The 25,401-nt window shown below is 42.5% G+C and overlaps 1 protein-coding gene across 1 annotated transcript; it reads left to right on the forward strand.

Moving 5' to 3' along the window:
* On the forward strand, nucleotides 1-25,142 carry LOC112232387 (exopolyphosphatase PRUNE1-like). Its single transcript, XM_024399387.2, has 8 exons — nucleotides 1-575; nucleotides 9,681-9,785; nucleotides 11,856-12,061; nucleotides 13,194-13,378; nucleotides 13,601-13,759; nucleotides 18,248-18,342; nucleotides 20,579-20,737; nucleotides 21,320-25,142. Exons 1-8 carry the CDS (start codon nucleotides 537-539, stop codon nucleotides 21,803-21,805), a joined length of 1,434 nt encoding a protein of 477 aa, XP_024255155.1. The 5' UTR covers nucleotides 1-536; the 3' UTR covers nucleotides 21,806-25,142.
* The last annotated feature ends 259 nt before the right edge of the window (nucleotides 25,143-25,401 follow it).

Here is a 25,401-nt window from a genome sequence, read left to right on the forward strand (position 1 = left end):
TCCCTCTGAAAATCTCTAATGTAAAGCCGACAACGTTGCCTGCCATTATGTCAGACCATGACATGCGAGACCAATTACATTTTTACCTTTCCAAATTATTACAAGGCCTGCAAAAAAATATAAGAAAAAAAGGAACGCAATGCAACAATGTGTGGGCCAGAAAAAGTCTCTCTCCTCACTATCAATTGTTTCTGCAGTGATGAATTACAATCTTCAGATCATGTTTTTATAACCTATCATCTGCAGATAATCGTTGTCTGGAGCTCAAAAAGAAGTATAAACATTATTCAAATCAGGGAGCCAAATGAACGGCTCTCTCACAGATGCGATTCGGTCCCCGACGTTCACCAAAAACAGCCGTTCAAAAAGAGCCGTTCATTCGCGAACGACCCATCACTGCCACTTTGTACCATTCAGGAGCTTCTGTTTTTCAAAACGTGGTGTAGGAATATTCGTCAAATTGTATATGCAGAGGACACGGGTCTGTAAACATTCTGTTTGGCAGAATATCCCGGGAGTACACAACGCTGGCGAAAATGGAGGGGTTTCTACAGAGATGTAGCGCTGCATTAAAGGTAGGCACACACACACACGAATACGTTTACTATACATTGCATTGCATATTTTACAAATGTTTCATTTTCTCTGTTTAATGACTAGCCTTGTTCATCGCGTGCTCTCTGCTGTCTGTCATGCAATTAATTTACATATTCCAACTGTCTAAATTACTGTCACAGAGGCTGGTCACTTTTTTCCAAGACTTTGCTGCTTTTACAATTGAATTAGCTAGCCTACTTTATTACAATTATATTATTCATAATGTATGGATATCCTAACAACCTGTCAACTACAATTGAGAGTTTATTGATTCATTCTCTCAAGTTACAACATAGCTGAATTGAAAAGAGACTAATTGCAGTATGGTTCAAGATTCCAAAAATCTTTTTTTCCTGAAGATGATGAATCTTTTCTTGTAAAAGGTCTGACACACAAAACACAGAGCGCCATGACTCATAAGGAGGTGGTGTGTGGATGAAGAGCTAGAATTGTCAGAGAGCAAGAGGAGGTAGAATACTGCCCACTGAAACTTCATTACCAGCCATTGTCACATATTGCATCGTTGGTATGTTATCAGCACATTTTGCAAGGGGTTGCCACAGTAGAGTCAGATGACCAATACCATGAGAGGGTTAATGATTTGTATGACATTTTAGTCAAGTGCCAAGAATCTGACATAGTGGGGGAAACCCTCTTAGGCTATTCCCTTTTTTGTCCCACCCTGGCATCTCCTGCACACTGTATTGCCTGTGTGTACATTCAAGACTAAAGCTGCCATGTGTGGTGGGTACCCCTTGTTTATATAGGCTATGTGGGCACACGCACACATCTCTCTTTCTCTGGCTGGAGTCTGGGCTAAAGCTTTCACTTCCAAATTCCTGTGGTCCAACAGCTTGACTGTTGTGCATGTGACATTATTAATAGTGATATTAGGTGACACCTCTGTCACTATGCCTGAATGGCAGACATCTCATCCCCCCTCCCTCCTTCCCCTGCAGCCTTGGTATGGAATGCTGCTGTCTATGGCTGTCAGGCACAGCAAAGATTTAAAGAGAAGGTGTCTAATTTCAAGGGGTCTGACGATTACTCTTGAGGAGTCACCATTAACCTGCTTTACTTTAGTTTTTTTCTCCTTCCGTCAGAGAACAGCTGTGGTGGGATATCATATGGCCCGAGAGAGAATCAGAGAACACATTCGAGACATAACGTGAGACTAATCAAAACATGTAATGGGCTGAATTGAATTCCTTTCTTAAAACACTCTCTGTAAGACACTGTAGTATTTTACATTTTTTATTTAACCTTTATTTCACTAGGCAAGTCAGTTAAGAACAAATTCGTATTTACAGTGACAGCCTACACCAGCCAAACCCAGACGACGCTGGGCCAATTGTGAGCCGCCCTATGGGACTCCCAATCACGGCCGGTTGTGATACAGCCTGGATGTAGGCTTAGTTGTAGTTTGTAGTGGGCTAGTTGTAGTTTGTAGTGGCCTAGTTGTAGTATGTAGTGGCCTAGTTGTAGTATGTAGTGGCCTAGTTGTAGTTTGTAGTGGCCTTTTGATTCATTCACTTAAAAGTGATTCTTTCCCAGCATCCTCCCCCCTTCTCTAAGTATGAGTTCCCGTTTTAAATGGGCGTAATCAAAGCTCCGTGGCATACTTCCTGGCTCTTGTCGTCTGTTAGATTTAATGTTCCTGCCCTCTGGTCAGATGCTTCTGTTTGGTCCACATCAACCACTTAGGTCAGGTTATATCTGAATACTGCCACACAGAAGGTCTCTGTGTTCTGATGGGCACTGGGCAGCCTTAGTTTAGCCACTGTCACTTCACATTATGGCCTCCACACATGGCTGGAGACTAAGTGTTGATGTTTATGTCTGGGGTTGTCCCTGACTACTCTACCTGGGGAGCTTAACGCTTTGTATGCCTGTCCTGTCTCACGCCCACACACTCACGGGTTGGGGGGCCCTCAACATGCTCATCTTTTCCATAATCAAACACTTGAAGACCATTTAATGTTATTGGTTGCAGCAGTCTTTCGTTTTCAGTGATGGGACAAGGCTACCGGTATGTTCAATAGACCGAGACAGTAGATTAGAGGTCAATCAATTAGGATTTTTCGATACCAATTATTGGAGGACTAAGAAAAGCCAATACCGATTAATCGGACGATTTTTATATATATATTTGTAATAATGACAATTACAACAATACTGAATGAACAATGAACACTTTTATTTTAACTTAATATAATACATCAATAAAATCAATTTAGTCTCAAATAAATAATGAAACATGTTCAATTTGGTTTAAATAATGCAAAAACAAAGTGTTGGAGGAGAAAGTAAAAGTGCAATATGTGCCATGTAAAAAAACTAACGTTTAAGTTCCTTGCTCAGAGCATGAGAAAGTATGAAAGCTGGTGGTTCCTTTTAACATGAGTCTTCAATATTCCCAGGTAAGAAGTTTTAGGTTGTAGTTATTATAGGACTATTTCTCTCTATACCATTTGTATTTCATATACCTTTGACTATTGAATGTTCTAATAGGTACTTTTGTTTTAGGTTGTAGTTATTATAGGACTATTTCTCTCTATACCATTTGTATTTCATATACCTTTGACTATTGAATGTTCTAATAGGTACTTTAGTATTGCCAGCCTTATCTCGGGAGTTGACAAGCTTAAAGTCATAAACAGCGCAATGGTTGAAGCATTGCGAAGAGCTGCTGGCAAATGCAGTAAAGTGCTGTTTGAATGAATGCTTACGAGCCTACTGCTGCCTACCACCGCTCAGTCAGGCTGCTCTATCAAATCATAGACTTAATTATAATATAATAATACACAGAAATACGAGCCTTAGGTCATTAATATAGTCGAATCCGGAAACTATCATTTCGAAAACAAAACATTTATTCTTTCAGTGAAATACGGAACCGTTCTGTATTTTATCTAACGGGTGGCATCCATAAGTCTAAATATTGCTGTTACATTGCACAACCTTCAATGATATGTCATAATTACGTAAAATTCTGGAAAAGTAGTTCGCAATGAGCCAGGATGCCCAAACTGTTGCATATACCCTGACTCTGCGTGCAATAAACGCAAGAGAAGTGACACAATTTCCCTAGTTTAATATTGCCTGCTAACATGAATGTATTTTAACTAAATATGCAGGTTTAAAAAATATATACTTCTGTGTATTGATTTTAAGAAAGGCATTGATGTTTATGGTTAGGTACCTGTACATTCGTGCAACGATTGTGCTTTTTTCGCAAATGCGCTTTTGTTAAATCATCCCTTGTTTGGCGAAGTTGGCTGTCTTTTTGAGGACAGTTCTCAACGAGCCAGGCGGCCCAAACTGCTGCATATACCCTGACTCTGTTGCACAGAACGCAAGAGAAGTGACACAAGTTCCCTAGTTAAAAGAAATTCATGTTAGCAGACAATATTAACTAAATATGCAGGTTTAAAAATATATACTTTTGTATTGATTTTAAGAAAGGCGTTGATGTTTATGGTTAGGTACACATTGGTGCAACGACAGTGCTTTTTTCACGAATGCGCTTGTTAAATCACCCATTTGGCGAAGTAGGCTGTGATTCAATGATAAGATAACAGGCACCGCATCGATTATATGCAACGCAGGACAAGCTAGATAAACTAGTAATATCATCAACCATGTGTAGTTAACTAGTGATTATGTTTAGATTGATTGTTTTTTGTAAGATACGTTTAATGCTAGCTAGCACCTTACCTTGGCTCCTTGCTGCACTCGCATAACAGGTAGTCAGCCTGCCACGCAGTCTCCTCGTGGAGTGCAATGTAATCGGCCATGATCGGTGTTCAAAAATGCTGATTACCAATTGTTATGAAAACTTGATATAGGCCCCAGTTAATCGGCCATTCCGATTAATCGGTCGACCTTTACAGTACATATCTGTCAGGTAGTTCCTTCCTTGACTGTGTGTGCCATAATTCTGTTGTTGTGATTTAATTGTTCTTTTATAAACAATACAAAACATACACATACAAACAACAACATCATACAAACATCAACTACATCACACCTGCCCAGACCCACTAGAACACACCACCATCTCCAGCGCCTGTATCACTTTCCGCCACATGGCCTCAAATTGCACTCTCTGCGTGGCCCACACACTTTACAGTTTTGGATAATAAAGCATTTTACTTTTCCATTGCGTTAACGACAGACGATTGGTTGATTTGCAGTTTTTAAGTCTACGTTTTTTAAAAGATGATTGACGAGAAAATATTGTCCAAACCCATCGGGTATCTCACTGCACCCTCATGTGCCGTGTCTTGAAATATGCAGACAGACGGATTAAACAAAATGGTCTATTTAAGCATTAAGGCCCGAGGGGTAATATACCACGGCTAAGGGCTGTTCTTAAGCACAACGTAACACGGAGTGCCTGGATACAGCCCTTAGCCATGGTATATTGGCCATATACCACAAACCCGTGAGGTGCCTTATTGCTATTATAAACTGGTTACCAACGTAATTAGAGCAGTAAAAATAAATGTTTTGTCATACCTGTGGTATACGGTCTGATATACCACGGCTGTCAGCCAATAAGCATTCAGGGCTCGAACCACCCTGTTTAGCATTTTGTTTATACATGTTTTTTGTTTTGCCTATCTAAGGAATGTCAACCTGCCCAAGTTCATAACCGTTACCTAAAGTTAAACCATACCCATTACCTACCTAAAATAACACTATTCCCAACAAAAGGGGAATCAAGGTGGAATTTATTTAGCTGAAAAGTTATGCTGATGATGAGGATGAGAAAAGAAGCATAGAATGAGGAAAACTAGAAGTTTGTCTCTCTTCCCTCTCTCCAAACAACTTGCTACTCCATCCACCAATTCCACGGTTCAGCCTTATCTCTCTGAGTCCCTGAGGCTCCCTGAAGCCTGTGCTAAGTGGATTGGAGAGAGAACGCCTCAGTGTGGTGCGGTTTTACATTAACCAGAAGGAATGAGACCTATGATGGGGCTCTCAGAAAGGGGAACGGGTGAGAGTAGCCAGTGTGCCTTACTGCATTTGATTTGTGTTTCAGCAGTAATGGAACACTCTTGGATCATCAATATCAACCCAATGAAGCTCACAACCTGGCTCAAAGTGATCCCTGGCTTGAATGCTGCACTCAAATGCAGGCCTAAATGGATTGCTCTGTGAACGTGGTCGAATTCACATTAGCGTGGGATATGGGGATAACTGTTAGAAAACAGCACTGCCCTATTATGTAACAGTAATGGACATTTCTCAGCAACAGAGTGAGTTGAATATGAAGCCCGTTGCAAAACAGTTCGCGTTTCCCATTAACACCGTTGGCTACACTTGATCTGCGAATGGCACACAAGACAGGTGCACAAGGACATGCATGAAGAGCAGAATCAGAGCATCCTGTCATAATCATGGTACTATCATAACATTCCTCCTCTACACCTCCGTATTTGTGTCAGGCCTACGTTTTCCCACCAACCAAGTTGTTCACCTCTTATCTAACCCTTGTTTATATTTCTAGCCTCGTCTTTGAATGGATACTGCAATAGTGGATTACTACAGCTGTAGTAGACGTCGACCTGAATCGTTCTGTTTACCATGTGGCTGTTGTGGATTCACGGTTGAAGAGCACACACACTCACACACACACACACACACACACACACACACACACACACACACACACACACACACACACACACACACACACACACACACACACACACTGTTGTTAAATATAGCCTCCCTTGGCTCCTGTTTGCCTGCTCGGGTCTGTCCACTGCTACGCCTGATGGGAGGTGCCGCGCACGCTGGGAAGAGGGAGATAAGAGGGAAGGGGAGGCTGGGCGGCCATGACGCCATGTTGTCGTACACTCACACTGGCTTCCCGTTAGTGCCACCCACGGGGTACTTACATTGGGCACTTAACATGGGGCGAAATGGCTCTCTCTCCATCCACACACTAAGCTACAGCCCACACTGATGGAGAGTAAAAACTGTCTAGAAGGCAGACCTGGACATATTTCTTGATTTACCATTGAAGTCAATAGGATGCACATCTAACAAACAAACAAGGGGGAAAAAAGAATCAGTGGCAGCTAGTAGGCCGGTGACGACGACCGCCGAGCGCCACCCGAACAGGAAGGTGGCCCTAAAGGACAAAGTAGTTAGTATATAAATCCCTACCAAATAGTTAGTGTTTGGACTTCTTCTCCTGGTTTACAGATAAATGACAGGTTTCCAGCAGTTAGGTCCATAAACTAACGGAACTAGCTAATGAAAGTGTTCATCAATGTATAGCAGAGTGCTTCAGAAGAACTTAGCTAAAGCCAGACGGTTGATTTACCTTTTTGTGTCCTGCCATACTGCCACACACACACGGGTAATTAGTGCTGTCACAGCTTTGCCATCATCCCATCACAGCAAGGCCGTCTCCCCGGTGTCAGTCATAATATCGTTTCTATCATTATGTCCCAGATAAAGAGATACTAATCACACTCCTTATCACAGTGGGTCTACCAGTCGATGGCAAAATGATTTCGCTGAGTCCAACAAGGCTGTGTCATAGTTGTAGCTGCACATTCACTCATTGTTATTAAAGACGTACCTCAGCGGTTTTTGAACATTTACTGTCGAAAAGCTATGTCCCAGGTACAGTGCCTTGCGAAAGTATTCGGCCCCCTTGAACTTTGCGACCTTTTGCCACATTTCAGGCTTCAAACATAAAGATATAAAACTGTATTTTTTTGTGAAGAATCAACTACAAGTGGGACACAATCATGAAGTGGAACGACATTTATTGGATATTTCAAACTTTTTTAACAAATCAAAAACTGAAAAATTGGGCGTGCAAAATTATTCAGCCCCCTTAAGTTAATACTTTGTAGCGCCACCTTTTGCTGCGATTACAGCTGTAAGTCGCTTGGGATATGTCTCTATCAGTTTTGCACATCGAGAGACTGACATTTTTTCCCATTCCTCCTTGCAAAACAGCTCGAGCTCAGTGAGGTTGGATGGAGAGCATTTGTGAACAGCAGTTTTCAGTTCTTTCCACAGATTCTCGATTGGATTCAGGTCTGGACTTTGACTTGGCCATTCTAACACCTGGATATGTTTATTTTTGAACCATTCCATTGTAGATTTTGCTTTATGTTTTGGATCATTGTCTTGTTGGAAGACAAATCTCCGTCCCAGTCTCAGGTCTTTTGCAGACTCCATCAGGTTTTCTTCCAGAATGGTCCTGTATTTGGCTCCATCCATCTTCCCATCAATTTTAACCATCTTCCCTGTCCCTGCTGAAGAAAAGCAGGCCCAAACCATGATGCTGCCACCACCATGTTTGACAGTGGGGATGGTGTGTTCAGGGTGATGGGCTGTGTTGCTTTTACGCCAAACATAACGTTTTGCATTGTTGTCAAAAAGTTCAATTTTGGTTTCATCTGACCAGAGCACCTTCTTCCACATGTTTGGTGTGTCTCCCAGGTGGCTTGTGGCAAACTTTAAACAACACTTTTTATGGATATCTTTAAGAAATGGCTTTCTTCTTGCCACTCTTCCATAAAGGCCAGATTTGTGCAATATACGACTGATTGTTGTCCTATGGACAGAGTCTCCCACCTCAGCTGTAGATCTCTGCAGTTCATCCAGAGTGATCATGGGCCTCTTGGCTGCATCTCTGATCAGTCTTCTCCTTGTATGAGCTGAAAGTTTAGAGGGACGGCCAGTTCTTGGTAGATTTGCAGTGGTCTGATACTCCTTCCATTTCAATATTATCGCTTGCACAGTGCTCCTTGGGATGTTTAAAGCTTGGGAAATCTTTTTGTATCCAAATCCGGCTTTAAACTTCTTCACAACAGTATCTCGGACCTGCCTGGTGTGTTCCTTGTTCTTCATGATGCTCTCTGCGCTTTTAACGGACCTCTGAGACTATCACAGTGCAGGTGCATTTATACGGAGACTTGATTACACACAGGTGGATTGTATTTATCATCATTAGTCATTTAGGTCAACATTGGATCATTCAGAGATCCTCACTGAACTTCTGGAGAGAGTTTGCTGCACTGAAAGTAAAGGGGCTGAATAATTTTGCACGCCCAATTTTTCAGTTTTTGATTTGTTAAAAAAGTTTGAAATATCCAATAAATGTCGTTCCACTTCATGATTGTGTCCCACTTGTTGTTGATTCTTCACAAAAAAATACAGTTTTATATCTTTATGTTTGAAGCCTGAAATGTGGCAAAAGGTCGCAAAGTTCAAGGGGGCCGAATACTTTCGCAAGGCACTGTATAAATACAATGCAGTACACACACTAAAGGGTAAAGAAATACGTTTTGAGCAAAATAGTTGTGTTTTTTTGACACGACAGCAAACTTCAAGGAGTGGGCCGTTCAAAGAGTTGGTTTGATGGGAATCTGTGATGTCATCGGCCCTCCTTCTTGAGGAGCAATAGAGGAGCATGTCTTGTGCTATGTCACGACTTATCTGGACCACCTATTGAGATGTGCCTATTGTTAAGTAAATCAGTTGTTAAATTAGGTCAAAAGTGGACTGGAGTGCCACTTTTTAAAGTAGGTTATGTTCTTTGATTATCATAGCCTAAGTAGATTAAAAGCAGCAGTCCAAAAATAATAGCATAGGCCAGATGCTAACTAACTACTGTGAGCCGGAATTAAATATAGGTCTACCATTCCAGTCTGTCAACATGGGATTTGTTTCACTAGGCTATTCTTGGCTATTCATTAACTGACTGCAGGCAGGTATCTAGCATTCTGGCGATGGTTTGCCAATGCCACTGCTTTTTACATTTTGACTAGTGTAGCCTTGGCTGTGTAAAAAAAAAACGGTTTAGAAATCTACAATGTATAAATCTGATAAGGAATTTTCCCACTCTCTTTACTTCCCCCTCTCTTTTCCTTCCTTCCTTCCTTCCTTCCTTCCTTCCTTCCTTCCTTCCTTCCTTCCTTCCTTCCTTCCTTCCTTCCTTCCTTCCTTCCTTCCTCCCTCCCTCCCTCCCTCCCTCCCTCCCTCCCTCCCTCCCTCCCTTCCTCCCTCCCTCCCTCCCTTCCTTCCTTACTTACTTACTTCCTTAGGGCAGTTCGGAGGGCAGCTCTGGGATCCACGTTGTCCTTGGCAACGAGGCCTGTGACCTCGACTCCATGGTGTCGTCCCTCGCCTTCGCCTACTTTCTGTCCACAGTGAGTCAGCTAGCTTCTAGCCTGTGCCGCCTCTCATTAGTGAATCCCTCAACCCAGGTTGAAAATGAGTTACCATACCTGAAGTATCTATTCCCCTTCTCATATGTTTAGGTTTTTTATACGGTAACAAGTAATTGACACTTTACTTCAGGGCCGCTGGAAGTGGTGTCCTAGTGCTCTTGACAAACTTGGCCCTCGCAGGAGACTTCCAGAATGATCTTATGCAATTATCAGCCATGTATTTTTGGGGTGTCTCACTACTGAGATTTCATTTTGTTTCGGCACCCCTGCTTTACTTGAGTCATAAGGACTACATAACACTCATAATCATGACATTACGTCAGTTATCATAAGCTGACACCAGTTATGCCATGATTATGACCGTGTTATGTAGCCCTTATATAACAGGGGGTTTTAGTAAATTGTTACCCAAAAATACATTCACTACATGGCCAAAAGTATGTCTGCTCGTCAAACATCTCATTCCAAAATCATGGGAATTAATATGGAGTTGGTGCCCCCTTTGCTGCTATAACAGCCTCCACTCTTCTGGGAAGGCTTTCCACTAGATGTTGGAACATTGCTGCGGGGACTTTCTTCCATTCAGCCAAAAGAGCATTAGTGAGGTCAGGAACTGATGTTGGACGATTAGGCCTGGCTCGCAGTCGGCGTTCCAATTCACCCCAAAGGTGTTCGATGGGGTTGAGATCAGGGCTCTTTGCAGGCCAGTCAAGTTCTTCCACACCAATCTCGACAAACCATTTCTGTATGGACCTCACTTTGAGCACGTGGGCCTTCCCCAAACTGTTGCCACAAAGTTGGAAGCACAGAGTCGTCTAGAATGTCATTGTATGCTGTAGCGTTACGATTTCCCTTCACTGGAACTAAGGGGCCTAGACCAAACCATGAAAAACAGCCCCAAACCATTATTCCTCCTCCACCAAACTTTACAGTTGGCAATATGTATTGGGACAGGTAGCGTTCTCCTGGCATCCGCCAAACCTAGATTAATCCGTTGGACTGCGTGATTTATCTCTCCAGAGAACGCGTTTCCACTGCTCCAGAGTCCAATTGCTGAGAGCTTTACACCACTCCAGTCGATGTTTGGCATTGCCATGCTGGTCTTAGGCTTGTGAGTTGCTGCTCTGCTATGGAAACCCATTTCATGAAGCTCCCAACAAACAGTTATTGTGCCGACGTTGCTTCCAGAGACAGTTTGGAACTTGGTAGTGAGTGTTATTGCTCTTAGATGTTTCCACTTCACAATAAGAGCACTTACAGTTGACCGGTGCAGCTCTAACAGGGCAGACATTTTACGACCTGACTTGTTGGGAAGTTGGCATCCTATGACGGTGCCACGTTGAAAGTTATGGAGCTCTTCAGTAAGGCCATTTCACTGCAAATGTTTGTCTATGGAGATTGCACGGGGTGTCCACATACCTTTGGTGATGTAGTTTACTTTCTGGAAATCTTCTAGTATGAAGACCCATAGACTCTATGTTGTGGTTGTTTGAAATCAAATTTGTAAATTAATACGTCCTGCTATGCAGTAATTCATATATCTCCTAATTTAACTTGTTAATAGTGTTGAGAGAACTGGGCCAAGTCCTGAAGCACCCCCGGCTCAGAGTGACTCATTTCTAGGTCTGAGGTCCATGAATAGCTTGACCAAGCGTAATCAAAATTCCCAGAATTCTCCAAAATAGGACCAGACAACCTTCAGAGTCACTCGGATCATACTCATGCATAAAAACAGTGTCTGTGCCCTGGCCACCAGCCACCGGTCTCTCCTTATCTTTCGTTACTGCATTGATCCATCTGCCCTCCCTAACCCCTGGCTATAGCTGCTCGCTAGCCTATATGCCCCCGCTACTCATGAAATATTCACACAGCCTCAGATACTCAAGATACGCCAAAGGTCTGAGAAGGTGGACAAAAACATTGCAGAGGAATCGCAGCTAACCTCAGCAGGAAGGTGTGTTGGTGTCAGATGTCTGTTTTGAACTGGTCTCCCTCTTCCATCCTTTCCTCCTTTTCCCTTCCTCTTCTTCCATCCCCCTTTGTTCCAAGACGTCTGGCAGCTCGTGTAAGACTGTGGTGCCAGTGCTGAACATCCCGAGGGCCGAGTTCCCCCTACGTTTAGACAACGTGTTCCTGCTGAAGGAGAGCGGGGTTCCATCAGAGGCTCTGGTGTTCCGTGACGAGGTGGACCTGGCAGGGCTCCATAGAGCCAAGAGGCTGGTTCTCTCCCTAGTGGACCACAACGTGCTTCCTAGGTCAGGGGTTGCAACATGACTCTTCCTATTTATTTTCTCACACTGTCACGTCCTGACCTTAGTTCCTTTTTTATGTCTCTATTTTAGTTTAGTCAGGGCGTGAGTTGGGGTGGGCATTCTATTTGTTGTTCTATGTTTTTGTATTTCTGTGTTTGGCCTGGTATGGTTCCCAATCAGAGGCAGCTGTTTATCATTGTCTCTGATTGAGAACCATACTTAGACAGCCTGTTTTCCCACTATGATTTGCGGGTAGTTGTTTTCTGTTTTGTGTTGCTGCACCTTACAGGACTGTTTCGTTTTCGTTTCACTCTCTTTGTTATTTTGTTTAGTGTTTCTGTTCTAATAAATATAACATGAACACTTACCATGCTGCGCATTGGTCCGATCCATCTTATTCCTCATCAGAAGAGGAAGACAATCATTACACACACTCTCTTTTCTGACATTCTCTCCCTTGCCATCTCTGCCTTTCTCTCACTCAGACTTTCTACCAATGATACCTACAGTATCAAATAGAATTGACAACACAGGAGAACTTTGTGGGAAAGTGCCTGATATGTGGAGGGCCAGTTTCCCGGACCCAGATTAAGAAAACGTGTTTTTTTTGTGATACTTTTTACCCATTTTTCTCCCCAATTTCATGACAGTCTTGTCTCCTCGCTGCAACTCCCCTACATACTCGGGAGAGGTGAAGGTTGAGAGCTGTGCGTCCTTTGAAACATGACCCAGCCAAGCCACACTGCTTCTTGACACACTGCTCGCTTAACCCGGAAGCCAGCCGCTCCAATGTGTCGGAGGAACCACCGTCCAGCTGTCGATCAAAGTCAGCTTGCAGGCACTCGGCTCACCACAAGGAGTCGCTAGAGCACAATGGGACAAGGAAATCCCGGCCGGCCAAACCCTCCCCTAACCCGGACGACGCTGGACCAATTGTGCGCCGCCTCATGGGTCTCCTGGTCACAGCCGGCTGTAACACAGCCTGGGATCGAACCCGAGTCTGTAGTGACACCTCAAGCTTTGTGATGCAGTGCCTTAGACGGCTGCTCCACTCGGGAGGCAGAAAACACATAGTTAAGGATATATGACACAATGTATTTCACAATATTCACTCAACTCCAACTTTTCCCCGTAGTGCCGACATTGACTTGGAGGAGGCAGTTGTGGAAGTCATTGATCACCACCACCTCGAGAGGACACCCTCCACTTCCTGTTCCGTCACCAATGGAATCGTGGGTTCCTGTGCCACCTTGGTGACAGAGTACATTCACCACAAGGCACCTGAAGTGCTAGACAGACAGGTGGCCCAATTATTATACGGTAAGGTTGCCACAGCAATAATTCTCTCATGTCCAGCATTCTCTATAACACGTGCCAAACTCCAGTACTTGAGGGTCACAGTGTCTCCAGGTCTTTAAACAATGCATACCTCAGAACTAGGCATTGGAAATATGGCAGGAGGAATTTTGACTAAAATGGTAGATTCGCTTGTTTGTCAATGCCAGCGGTAACCATTAGCTCAGTTCACCTATACCCACACAGGGGCCATTGTGCTGGATTGTGTCAACATGGCCCCAGAGGCGGGCAAGGTCACATCCAAGGACAGCCTTCTGGCCTGCCTACTGGAGTCGCGCTTTCCAGACCTGCCACCCAGGGGTGCCCTCTTCCAGTCCCTACAGAGCGCCAAGTTTGACATCTCAGGTAACAAAGAAAAACCCGCCATGGGAAAAGTGTTGACAGGTGGACAAAATGACACTGCCTTGTCACTTGACATTCAGGGACATAGGTTGTCATGACAATATGACATTATTATGTCAGTATTATGACACTGTTAGGACATACCATTCAAATAAAGTGTTACCCGTATTTTAAAGAGTGTTGTAGAGTAAGTGTGAGATTTTACACAACGTCAAAAGAATGTTGTGGAGTGTCCATCTAGAAGTAAAAAAATTTAAATATGTCAAACCCTTTAGGTAGGAACCTCTGCTCTCTTGACCCAATGACTGGACAAAGCCATCGATCACGTGACACCATTCATTCCTTATGTGCAGACTCAATAGCGCATTCAGGCCAAATGAAGTCGGTTAAGATGGCGTCTAATGGAGACATAACATGCGCAGTTTGAGCTACTCCAAGAAGAGACGTTGCAGGCTAGCTCAGCGTTGCCCCCTCTCAAGCTGAAGGCCAACCGGCGTACCGTCATATTGGTACCATGATTGTCTTCTAAGTAATGTTTTCTTTACACAAAGATTGACCATGACGATTGCCATTTTTCAATTCACTTTATTCGGGGATCCTGTTTTCTGCCAACAATTCCTGCAGTACCTCGGTCGGCCTTGGACTTTCCAGGGCTTCAATGAAAGGGGACAGTCATTCTCCCTTGTGTTGACCTCATTCCAGGTTTATCTTACTATGTGTTATGTTATACTGGTACTGGGTAATGTTCATGATGACGTTGACCTTAACAAGAGCCCCAGGACCAGTGGAAACAAAATAGCCCCATAACATCAAAGATCCAACACCATATTTTAAAGTAGGTATTGGGTTCTTTTTTTTGCGTCCTCATTTCGACGCCATTACATACATTGTGTCAGAGAAGAAAAAAAATCAAATACTTGACCACATCCAATACTTGACTGTATTTGACTACATTTACACCCCGCGTTGTGGTAATTTACCATAGAAATAGAGTGTTGTTGTTTATCACTTATACAACCAAATCAAATCAAACTTTATTTGTCACTTGTGCTGAATACAAGTCTAGACCTTGCCGTGAAATGCTTACTTACAAGCCCTTAACCAACAATGCAGTTCAAGAAGAGTTAAGAAAATATTTATCAAATAAACGAAAGTTTAATTTTGTAAAAAAAAGATTAAGTAACACAATAAGAATAACGAGGCTGTATACAGGGGGTACCGGTACTGAGTCCATGTGCAGGGGGTGCAGGTTAGTCGAGGTTGTTGATAATTGTACCACAGTCTGACGTATCGCCTGGCTCTGTGTGTGTGTGTCTGGTTAACTTCTACCATGGAGGGTTCAGGGCTGTTTGCCCTCAGAAAGGATTCACACCACTGGACTTTTCCCCCCACATTTTGTTGTGTTACAGACAGAATTTAAAATGTATTACATTTAGATTGAGATTTTGTCACTGGCCTACATGCAATACCCCATAATGTCAAAGTGGAATTATGTTTTTTAAAATATTTGTACTAATTCATTAAAAATTAAAAGCTGAAATGTCTTAAGTTAATAAGTATTCAACATCTTGGTTATGGCCTAAATAAGTTCAGTAGTAAACATTTGCTTAACAAGTCACATAATAAGTTGCACGGCCTCACTCTGTGTGCAATAATAGTGTTTAACATGATTTTTAATAACTACCTCAAAAATATCTGTAAGGTCCCTCAGTCTAGCAGTGAATTTCAAACACAGATTAAACCACAAAGACCAGTGAGTGTTTCCAATGCCTCGCAAAGAAGGGCACCTATTGGTAGATTGGTAAAGAAAAGCAGAAATTGAATATCCCTTTGAGCATGGTGCAGTTGTTAATTACACTTTGGATGGTAAATCAATATACCCAGTCACTACAAAGATACAAGCATCCTTCCTAACTCAGTTACCGGAGAGGAAGGAAACCGCTCAGGTGAAACCCCTCAATGGTGACTAAAACAGTTGCAGAGTTGAATGGTGATGATAGGAGAAAATGGAGAATGGATCAACAACATTGTAGTTACTCCACAAGACTAACCTAATTGACAGAGTGAAAAGAAGGAAACCTGTACAGAATATTCCAAAATATGCATCCTGTTTGCAATAAGGCACTAAAGTAATTCTGCAAAGAAATCACTTTTTGTACTGAATACAAAGTGTGATGTTTGGGGCAAATCCATTACAACACATTACTGAGTACTTCTCACCGTATTTTCAAACATAGTGGTAGCTAAATCATGTTATGGGTCCGCTTGTAATCGTTAATGGCTGGGGAGTTTTCAGGATAAAAAAGAAAAGGGAATAGAGCTAAGCACAGGCAAAATCCTAGAGGAAAACCTTCTTCAGTCTGCTTTGTCAATCTATGTCAAGACCTGAAAATGGTTGTCTAGCAATGAACAACAACCAATTTGACAGAGTTTGCTGAATTTTTTAAAGAATAATGGGCAAATGTTGCAGGTGCGGAAAGCTCTTAGAGACTTACCCAGAAAGACTCAAAGCTGTAATCACTGCCAAAGGTGCTTCTACAAGGTATTGACTCTGGGGTGTAAATACAGTCGTGACCAAAAGTTTTGAGAATGACACAAATATGAATTTCCACAAAGTTTGTTGCTTCAGTGTCTTTAGATATTTTTGTCAGATGTTACTATGGAATACTGAAGTCTAATTACAAGCATTTTATGAGTGTCAAAGGCTTTTATTGACAATTACATGAAGTTGATGCGAAGAGTCAATATTTGCAGTGTTGACCCTTCTTTTTCAAGACCTCTGCTATCCGCCCTGGCATGCTGTCAATTAACTTCTGGCCCTCATCCTGACTGATGGCAGCCCATTCTTGCATAATCAATGCTTGAAATTTGTCAGAATTTGTGGATTTTTGTTTGTCCACCCGCCTCTTGAGGATTGACCACAAGTTTTCAGTGGGATTAAGGTCTGGAGAGTTTCCTGGCCATGGACCCAAAATATCAATGTTTTGTTCCCTGAGCCACTTAGTTATCACTTTTGCCTTATGGCAAGGTGCTCCATCATGCTTGAAAAGGCATTGTTCATCACCAAACTGTTCCTGGATGGTTGGGAGAAGTTGCTCTCGGAGGATGTGTTGGTACCATTCTTTATTCATGGCTGTGTTCTTAGGCAAAATTGTGAGTGAGCCCACTCCCTTGGCTGAGAAGCAACCCCACACACAAATGGCCTCAGGATGCTTTACTGTTGTCATGACACAGGACTGATGGTAGCGCTCACCTTGTCTTCTCCGGACAAGCTTTTTTACGGATGCCCCAAACAATCGGAAAGGGGATTCATCAGAGAAAATGACTTTACCCCAGTCCTCAGATGTCCAATCCCTGTACCTTTTGCAGAATATCAGTCTGTCCCTGTTGTTTTTCCTGGAGAGAAGTGGCTTCTTTGCAGCCCTTTTTGACACCAGGCCATCCTCCAAAAGTATTCGCCTCACTGTGTGTGCAGATGCACTCACACCTGCCTCCTGCCATTCCTGAGCAAGCTCTGTACTGGTGGTGCCCCGATCCCGCAGCTGAATCAACTTTAGGAGACTGTCCTGGCATTTGCTGGACTTTCTTGGGTGCCCTGAAACCTTCTTCAAAACAATTGATCCGCTCTCCTTAAAGTTCTTGATGATCCGATAAATGGTTGATTTAGCAGCAATATCCTTGCCTGTGAAGCCCTTTTTGTACAAAGCAATGATGACGGCACGTGTTGATGATGTCGGCACCACCCTCCTTTTGAAGGTTTCAGTCTGTTAATCGAACTCAATCAGCATGAGAGAGTGATCTCCCGCCTTGTCCTCGTCAACACTCACACTTGTGTTAACGAGAGAATCCCTGACATGATGTCAGCTGGTCCTTTTGTGGCAGGGCTGAAATGCAGTGGAAATGTTTTTTGGGGATTCAGTTCATTTGCATGGCAAAGAGGGACTTTGCAATTAATTGCAATTCTTCTGAACACTCTTCATAACATTCTGGAGAATATGCAAATTGCCATCATACAAACTGAGGCAGCAGACTTTGTGAAAATTTGTGTCACTCTCAACCTTTGGCCATGACTGTATTTCATTTTCAGTGAATTTGTAAAAATGTCTAAAAACATGTTTTCTCTTTTTCATTGTGATGGGGTATTATGTGTAGATGGGTGAGAGAAAAAAAACAAATATTTAATCAATTTTGAATTCCGTCAGTAAGACAACAAAATGTGGAGTAAGTCAAGGGGTATGAATCCTTTGTGAACACACTGTATATGTAGGGCCCTGTGTTTTGGTTAATCATGTCACATGACCTACATTTTTAAGAATTTGATTTAAAGGCCTCAAATAAAGGTTATAAAACAGGGCATGTGACATGATTAACCAAAACACAGGGCCAAACGTACAGTATATGATCTGCTGTAGTGCTTGTCATACAGTAGTGTCATTACCCAATTACATGCTGCCATTGTAATACTGCGTGTCCCATTGGCTTGTGTTACAGGTCTTTCTACAGAGCAGATCCTGCTGAAGGACATGAAGGCTGTCTCCGAAGGCGACCTTAGACTGGCAGTCAGCACTGTGTACATGACACTAGATGTACGTACTGTCTAACCATGCCGATACTTGAATTAATCCACTCTGCCACCACCTTGCTTTAAACTGAGACTCAGCGATATTAGGTCACCATAAGAGCAGGTGCAGCCAGAGAGTGTGAGGCAAGGGGCTGCACTCGTCAGCACCAACACATACACTGTTAAACATCTGCACAGGAGTTTGCATCTCTCTAATGCAGTGTGATAACTGCGTGACAACAAATGCTGACGATTGCAGCCTCTTGCTTCACGCAGTCTTTGTTTGTGTCGGACGTTGCCGTGCTCCTCATGGTAAATGAATATTGCTGAGTCTACCTTTAACATCACCCTCTCAGCATCAGTGTGTGTGTGTGTGTGTGTGTGTGTGTGTGTGTGTGTGTGTGTGTGTGTGTGTGTGTGTGTGTGTGTGTGTGTGTGTGTGTGTGTGTGTGTGTGTGTGTGTGTGTGTGTGTGTGTGAACCTTTACTCTTCCCCGTTAACAGCGATGCGTAAAAATGGCCGACTTTGCCTTTGAGTAACCAACTCTTTAACGAATTTGGGTTTGCAGATGATTCCCCAAGTCATAATTCCTACTCCTTTGGGAGCATTCTATTCCACTATTAGAATCTTTCCTTTTCAGTCATACTCTTCAGTCACTCTACAATGTCACCAGTTTAGCTATCAGACTCTCTTTTAATCCTGGGAGATGATCTTTTTCCATATTCTTCATTCTGACACTGGAGCCTTTGCCTCGGAGAGGTGCAAATATATGCAATGACAGACATCTGGGAGCGAAAGTGACAGCTATATGCAACTAATGGCTCAGAGCGTATATTGTACCGTCTGATTAGCATAAACAAATGAGATCAGTAGCACAGTGTTGCTTCAGACCAGGCTAAACAATAGCGACAGGAGTCATGTCTGTTAGTTAAGAATACTCCCTGATATTTGGGTGGCCGTCATTGCTCACAGAAGACGAGGAGTTGAAAGTGGGAGTCTACTGTAGGGAATACAGACAGTTGACTCCTGGTGAGTGCACATCAAATAAGTAACTCTGTTTAACTGCAGTGCAGTTCCTCCGTCCCACTGCAAATGTATTAATTTTTACAAATACCTTCTATTAGAGCTGGCACAGTTATTGTGTAATTGTGTAACCGACAATTATGGATAATAACCGTGAACTAACACACTTATTAAGAGAACATCCCTGGTCATCCCTACTTTCTCTGATCTGGAAGACTCACTAAATACATGTTTCTTTTGTAAATGATGTCTGAGTGTTGGAGCGCGCCCCTGGCTATCTGTAAATGATGTCTGAGTGTTGGAGTGTGCCCCTGGCTATCTGTAAATGATGTCTGAGTGTTGGAGTGTGCCCCTGGCTATCTGTAAATGATGTCTGAGTGTTGGAGTTGCCCCTGGCTATCTGTAAATGATGTCTGAGTGTTGGAGTGTGCCCCTGGCTATCTGTAAATGATGTCTGAGTGTTGGAGTGTGCCCCTGGCTATCTGTAAATGATGTCTGAGTGTTGGAGTGTGCCCCTGGCTATCTGTAAATGATGTCTGAGTGTTGGAGCGTGCCCCTGGCTATCCGGAAATTTAAAAAGTAAAAAAACGGTGCCGTCTGGTTTGCTTAATATAAGTAATTTGAAATTATTTATATTTTTACTTTTGATACTGAAGTATATTTTATCAATTATATTTCCTTTTGATACATTTATATATTTAAAGCCAAATACTTTTCTACTTTTCTCAAGTAGTATTTTACTGGGTGATTTTCCCTTTTACTTGTGTCATTTTCTGCTAAGGTATCTTTACTTTTACTCAAGTATGACAATTGGGTACTTTTGCCACCACTGGTCAGGAGGAGAAACTTAATTTGTGAAGCTTCCAAGAGGTCAAAACCATTTGTTTTTAAGACAGGTGTGTCACCAAAGCTGTTGATTCCATTATGTATGTCGTAGCTTATTTTCAAAGATGCCTTACAAGGTCAATTTTTTTTCCAAAATGACAATTATGACAATAACCATGGCTATTTGCATGACAAGTAAACATGACCCAAAATGCCATAACCGACCTGGGATCAAATACTATTTGAAGTCATTTATACTGTATCTGTACTTGATTGAGCTTGCTTTTTAGAATGGAACCAAGCAAACGCTCAAAATATTTGAAAGACTTTGAATAGTATTTGAACCCATGCCTGTTTTCTATATGGTATAGTTTTGTTGTTTACTGTGGTACGTCGTCCCGTGCGTTCAACAGATGTTCCTACAGCGGAAGAGCCTACAACGGGAGCTTTGTGAGTTCTGTCACAAACATCGTTTTGGTGCGGTGGTCGCCATGACAATCTCTTTCAATGAACGCAGCGAGCCCCATCGGCAGCTGGCGGTCTACAGCTCCAGCACCCTCTATAGGGAGGAGGTATGAACTGCACTGCCATGCCAACTTATATTGATCCCTAGACCCCTACGATGTGAGATGATTTTATATTTATAGGGTTAGTAATATAATAGTAAAGATTTGATAGGGGTAGGTTTTATAATAGGTAATAGTTCCACCTAGCCCTCTAATAGACTTGGCAGAATTTACCAATTTTGTGCGGCACATTTCTGTTCCTGACCCTGAAAAGTATTTTATATAAGTTCAGTGTATTGTAAAGTGGCCATTTGAATATTGGTGTGAATCTTTCCTCCCTGTTGCTTAAATTTACGTAACAAATTGGTCTACTTTGTGTGCCAACCTACCTACCTACCTTGTTAGTTTAATATTGGCCTTCAGAAACTATTCCTTGGTGTGAAAAGAAATAGTATTATTATGTGATATGAAGCATGTCTGTAAGTGAGATAAATCAAAGTATTCAATGCTGCCTGTTGCTGTTATTTATTAATGTGTTTTTCCTCTCAGGCATATGCAGGCATGACAATTTGAGATTATTAGTCCATGTTAAAACGGCAACTATGAAATAGCAATACACTTTTAAGTGTGTTTCACATTCTGCTGTAGGTGAGCCAAGCATTAGAAAAGGCCCGGAACCCCTCTCTGTGCATCTCTCCAATGAGCAGCCCCTTCAACGACATCAAGTCCTATCTCCAAGGCAATGCGCTGGCCTCCCGCAAGAAAGTGCTACCTATCCTCAAGGACTTCCTGAAGGAGTGGGACAAGAAGCAAGTGCATTGCAGGGAGACGGAGGACTTTGAGGAGCTGGACAACCACTTTGACCCCACGGGGTCGCCTGGTATCGACGGAGACTCCCGCCCCCACTGCTTCTCGGCCTCTCGGCACCACCGTCGCCGCCTGTTGGGCGCCGAGGACTCTGGGATGGAGGAAGACTTCCAGGTGCCGGCCACACCCATGAACAGTCTGGTGGAGGGCTGTCCACTGGACGCCGGCCTGCCCCAGATCAGCGCGGAAGCCATTTTGGAGAAGTTCAGCTGCATGGTAGGGGAAGCAGGGGGTAATAAAGATGTCAGCTGGCCAGGTGATCAATAACCTTCTGTTGATGCCTTTAAATCCTAGTGCCCATGGCTCTCTGTCCGCGTGCACTGCAACCCAACCAAAAGACTATAAGGAGTGTTCAAACTCAGAAGCATATCAATCAATTGTATGTTTCATAAGGGACATCTCATAGCGGATTATAATGACAATCCAAGGGGCCATGTACAGTAACTCACTCACTGGTTATATAGCAATCCAAGGTTTTCTATCAGCAGCTCCGGTGATTGACTGGAAACAGGGTTGTGTTCAGGAGGAACAAAACCACCCAAAACAGAGTGAAGCAGGGAGGTACCATCTTAATTTATCTAATAAGAAATGCTTGTTTTTGTTTTCCGTTGCAAAACGTTTTGCTACGGTGTGCCCAAATGAACACAACCCTGGACTGCCGTAGCCATCAAACTGATCACCAAGTTCTTATGGATGCTTTACTCAAGTCAGGACTAACAACACCATTACGAAGGATAGGACATCCTTCTAAAAATGACTGGCAAACCGGATGAAAAAAGCATGACTTGTACCTTCGAAGACTCCAGACAACAATGAAGGTTCAATTGTGTTTTCTCTCTGTATCCCATCTGAGTACATGGGACTGCCTCATTGGTTAGTGCCATCTCCAAGTGTAGGGGGAGTAGATTGGACATTTGGAGAATACATGATGGACTAATGTAATGAATCTTTGAAAGGCCTATTTCAATGTCACAGGCATTTGAGTGAAGCTTTATTTTGAGGAGAATATTGCCCTGGAGAATGAGTTTATCCATTTTTGCAGCATGTGTTTCAGTAGTCCTGGTCATTGTAAACTGCAGAGTTTGCTGTTTTTTAGTGCAACTTATCTATGTACAGCTTCAGTAGGGAGTTATTGTGCTGATGATTGAGCACGTGATATCTACTGGCATGTGTGTGCGAGCGCGTGTGTGTCTGTCTGTGTGTGTGTGTGTGTGTCTGGAGTTCTTGGTTAGCGTGATGTCATGATGACATTATCATCAGGGTTGTTTCAGTCCATAGTTCTCCTCATTGTCGGCATCCATCTGGAAAAGAACGAAGAGAGAGAGAGGTGGAGAGATACATACCAGATGCCGGATGCAACTCTGCCATTCATTCATGCATATGAACTGCCTGCCCCCAGTCAGATCTCAAAAATTGCAGGTTTCCTTTTTTTCTTTTTCGTCATGAATCTTGTTCTGGAGGCAGCTCTGCAGAGTGGTCACTAGCTGGCACAGCCACAAAGTCATACCTAACCTTAACCCTAATCACACTGCTAACCCTAATGCATAAACCTAAACTTAAATTAAGATCAAAACCCTTTTAGTTTTCATGAATTTGTACAATATAGACATTTTTGAGTGTGAGGCTGGCCCATCTACCGGAAATCACATAGTTTTGCCTCAAGGACAAGACTCATCCCAATAAACGTTTACCTGTGCTAAATATACTCTCTCTCTCTCTCTCTCGCGCAGGTTTTTCTGAGATTTAGATCTCAAAGCTACTTCAGCTGCCCAAATATACACAAATCTTATGTGGAATTTATCGTCTAGCTTATCGTCTAGATTTATTTAGGGATTACCATTGATTATGTCATCCTAATGAAATCATAACATTTTGAGAACAAATGAAGTGATGCAGAGGTTGACTTCATGCATACAATTTTGCGCTGAATTTTGTTCGGCATGTTATTCCTGCATTACAAAAAACGGTGATACGTTTCTATTAATACCCCCCTTTGTATTTTTGAGTTACCAGACATTTGCCTGTTCCCAGATCTGTTTGTGCTCTTGCCAACTCCTATCATCAGAGTTGACTATACAGCATCAACAGATCTGGGCTAGTGATGAATTGCTCTGATGATGGTATCTGATCTGGAATCTGTCGCATACCCCAGAGAGCCTTGTGGCGGTTCATTTGAGGAAACATTACTGCATTAGTGCAGATGTCTGCTTCATTAGCTGTCTGTAGTTGGGCCTGAGGAGTAGGTTTGAACTTACTGTACCACAGAGATGTGCATACACCCCTAGGAAAACCCACATACAGATGAATGCATAGACACAAACACATTAGACAGTGGCCTGATTCCATTTCAGTCACTAGTCTCTTCCTTTAGCTCTACCATTTCAGTGTTTCCAGATCACAAGGATTCGATAGGTCTAAGTAAGTGATAAGATGATGGTTCCTACCTCGTTCGATAGGGTATGTAAAGGTTCTACCATACACTCACCTATCCAGTCCTTTTGCATCGTGGAACTTCAAACTCTGAGAACTATGGAGGGCGGCATGGACTAAATTGGAATCCTGCTAGTCTAGCTGGAACTTCAGCTTTGTTAGAAATCCCAGATTTGATTTAATATGTCTTTGACAGCAGAAAACATCTGAGAATGTTGACTAGCCCTGTGCTGAACCATTTAATGAAGATATTAAATGTAGATAGTATAGTTGATTATACCACTTGATTATATAAATCAACCATGTAGTTTCATTGATTTATTCTCTACATCACAGCGAGAAGGTGTGTTCTGTCACGTAGTTTATAGTAAAAGAATATGTTGTGTCTAGGCTAGAATGGTATTGATAGTGAGTTTTCTATTAAACATACTCTGAACGATTATTATATTGAGCCTCAGGTATTAAGGATTTGGCAATGCTTGGCTTGTAGTTGTGGGTTTTTTTTTTGCCAGCTTAACCTGCGTGAGCCAAAAAAGATCCATTGTGCTAATTATGTTTTGTCCTTCTTTATCTCCAAATATACTTTTTGTTGAAATGTTTCATGGGAAATGTAGCTTATGTGGTGGACAGTGTAATGGCTCAGTGACTCTGCAGTTTCATGTGAACACTAAAACGAGTTTGTTTCTCCCACACCATTTGTCATGATTACATGTTTTAGTGAACACTCTTGTCACTGCGGTGTTCTAATTTTCCCAGGCCTTTAATTAAGGTTGGAAATGTTAGCTTGCTGGACTTGTTTAGCTTCTAAACAGGTTGAATGACAAGTAATTGACAATGTTGTTTCTTTAACCCAAACTGGTTCCCTTTTTCAGTTTCTCACGGCTTTAATCCAAAGATGGCCTCCTCAACCCCTCTACATGCAGTTCCTGTCAGTAGTTTTGTGAATTTTATGCAGGACAATCGGGATTCAACTTCTCTTTTATTCAAGTACGCAATGTGAAAAAAGTGTTTGCTATGTGGTTCCTGAATGCGAAACCACATGTATGACATGATTATAAGAGAAAATGTTCAACTATGCACTTCTATTAAAAAAAATGGATTTGAAGAGTTTGTGTTGTCGTCAGGTTTAATTCAGGCTTCTAACTGATTCTGGGTTATTGGTCTGATTCAAAATCATAACCTAAAGCTAACATTTCTACAAGGCACTATTGGAATATTTGGTGCCTATCACTAACTATCTCGAACTCCACCAGTCAGCAGTGTCTAATTTCTCTTAGGGTGTGTTCTCACCATTTCCACACCGTATGCTGTGTGTGCGCGTGTGCATCCACCCATTCCTGGTCATGTCACAACATGTCATTGTGTTCATAGACAGTGCCTTCAGAAAGCATTCATCGCACCACCTGATTTTTTCTTATTCTACATTTTGTTGT

The sequence above is a fragment of the Oncorhynchus tshawytscha genome, linkage group LG13 (genome assembly GCF_018296145.1).
Source record: "Oncorhynchus tshawytscha isolate Ot180627B linkage group LG13, Otsh_v2.0, whole genome shotgun sequence".
NCBI lineage: Eukaryota > Metazoa > Chordata > Actinopteri > Salmoniformes > Salmonidae > Oncorhynchus > Oncorhynchus tshawytscha.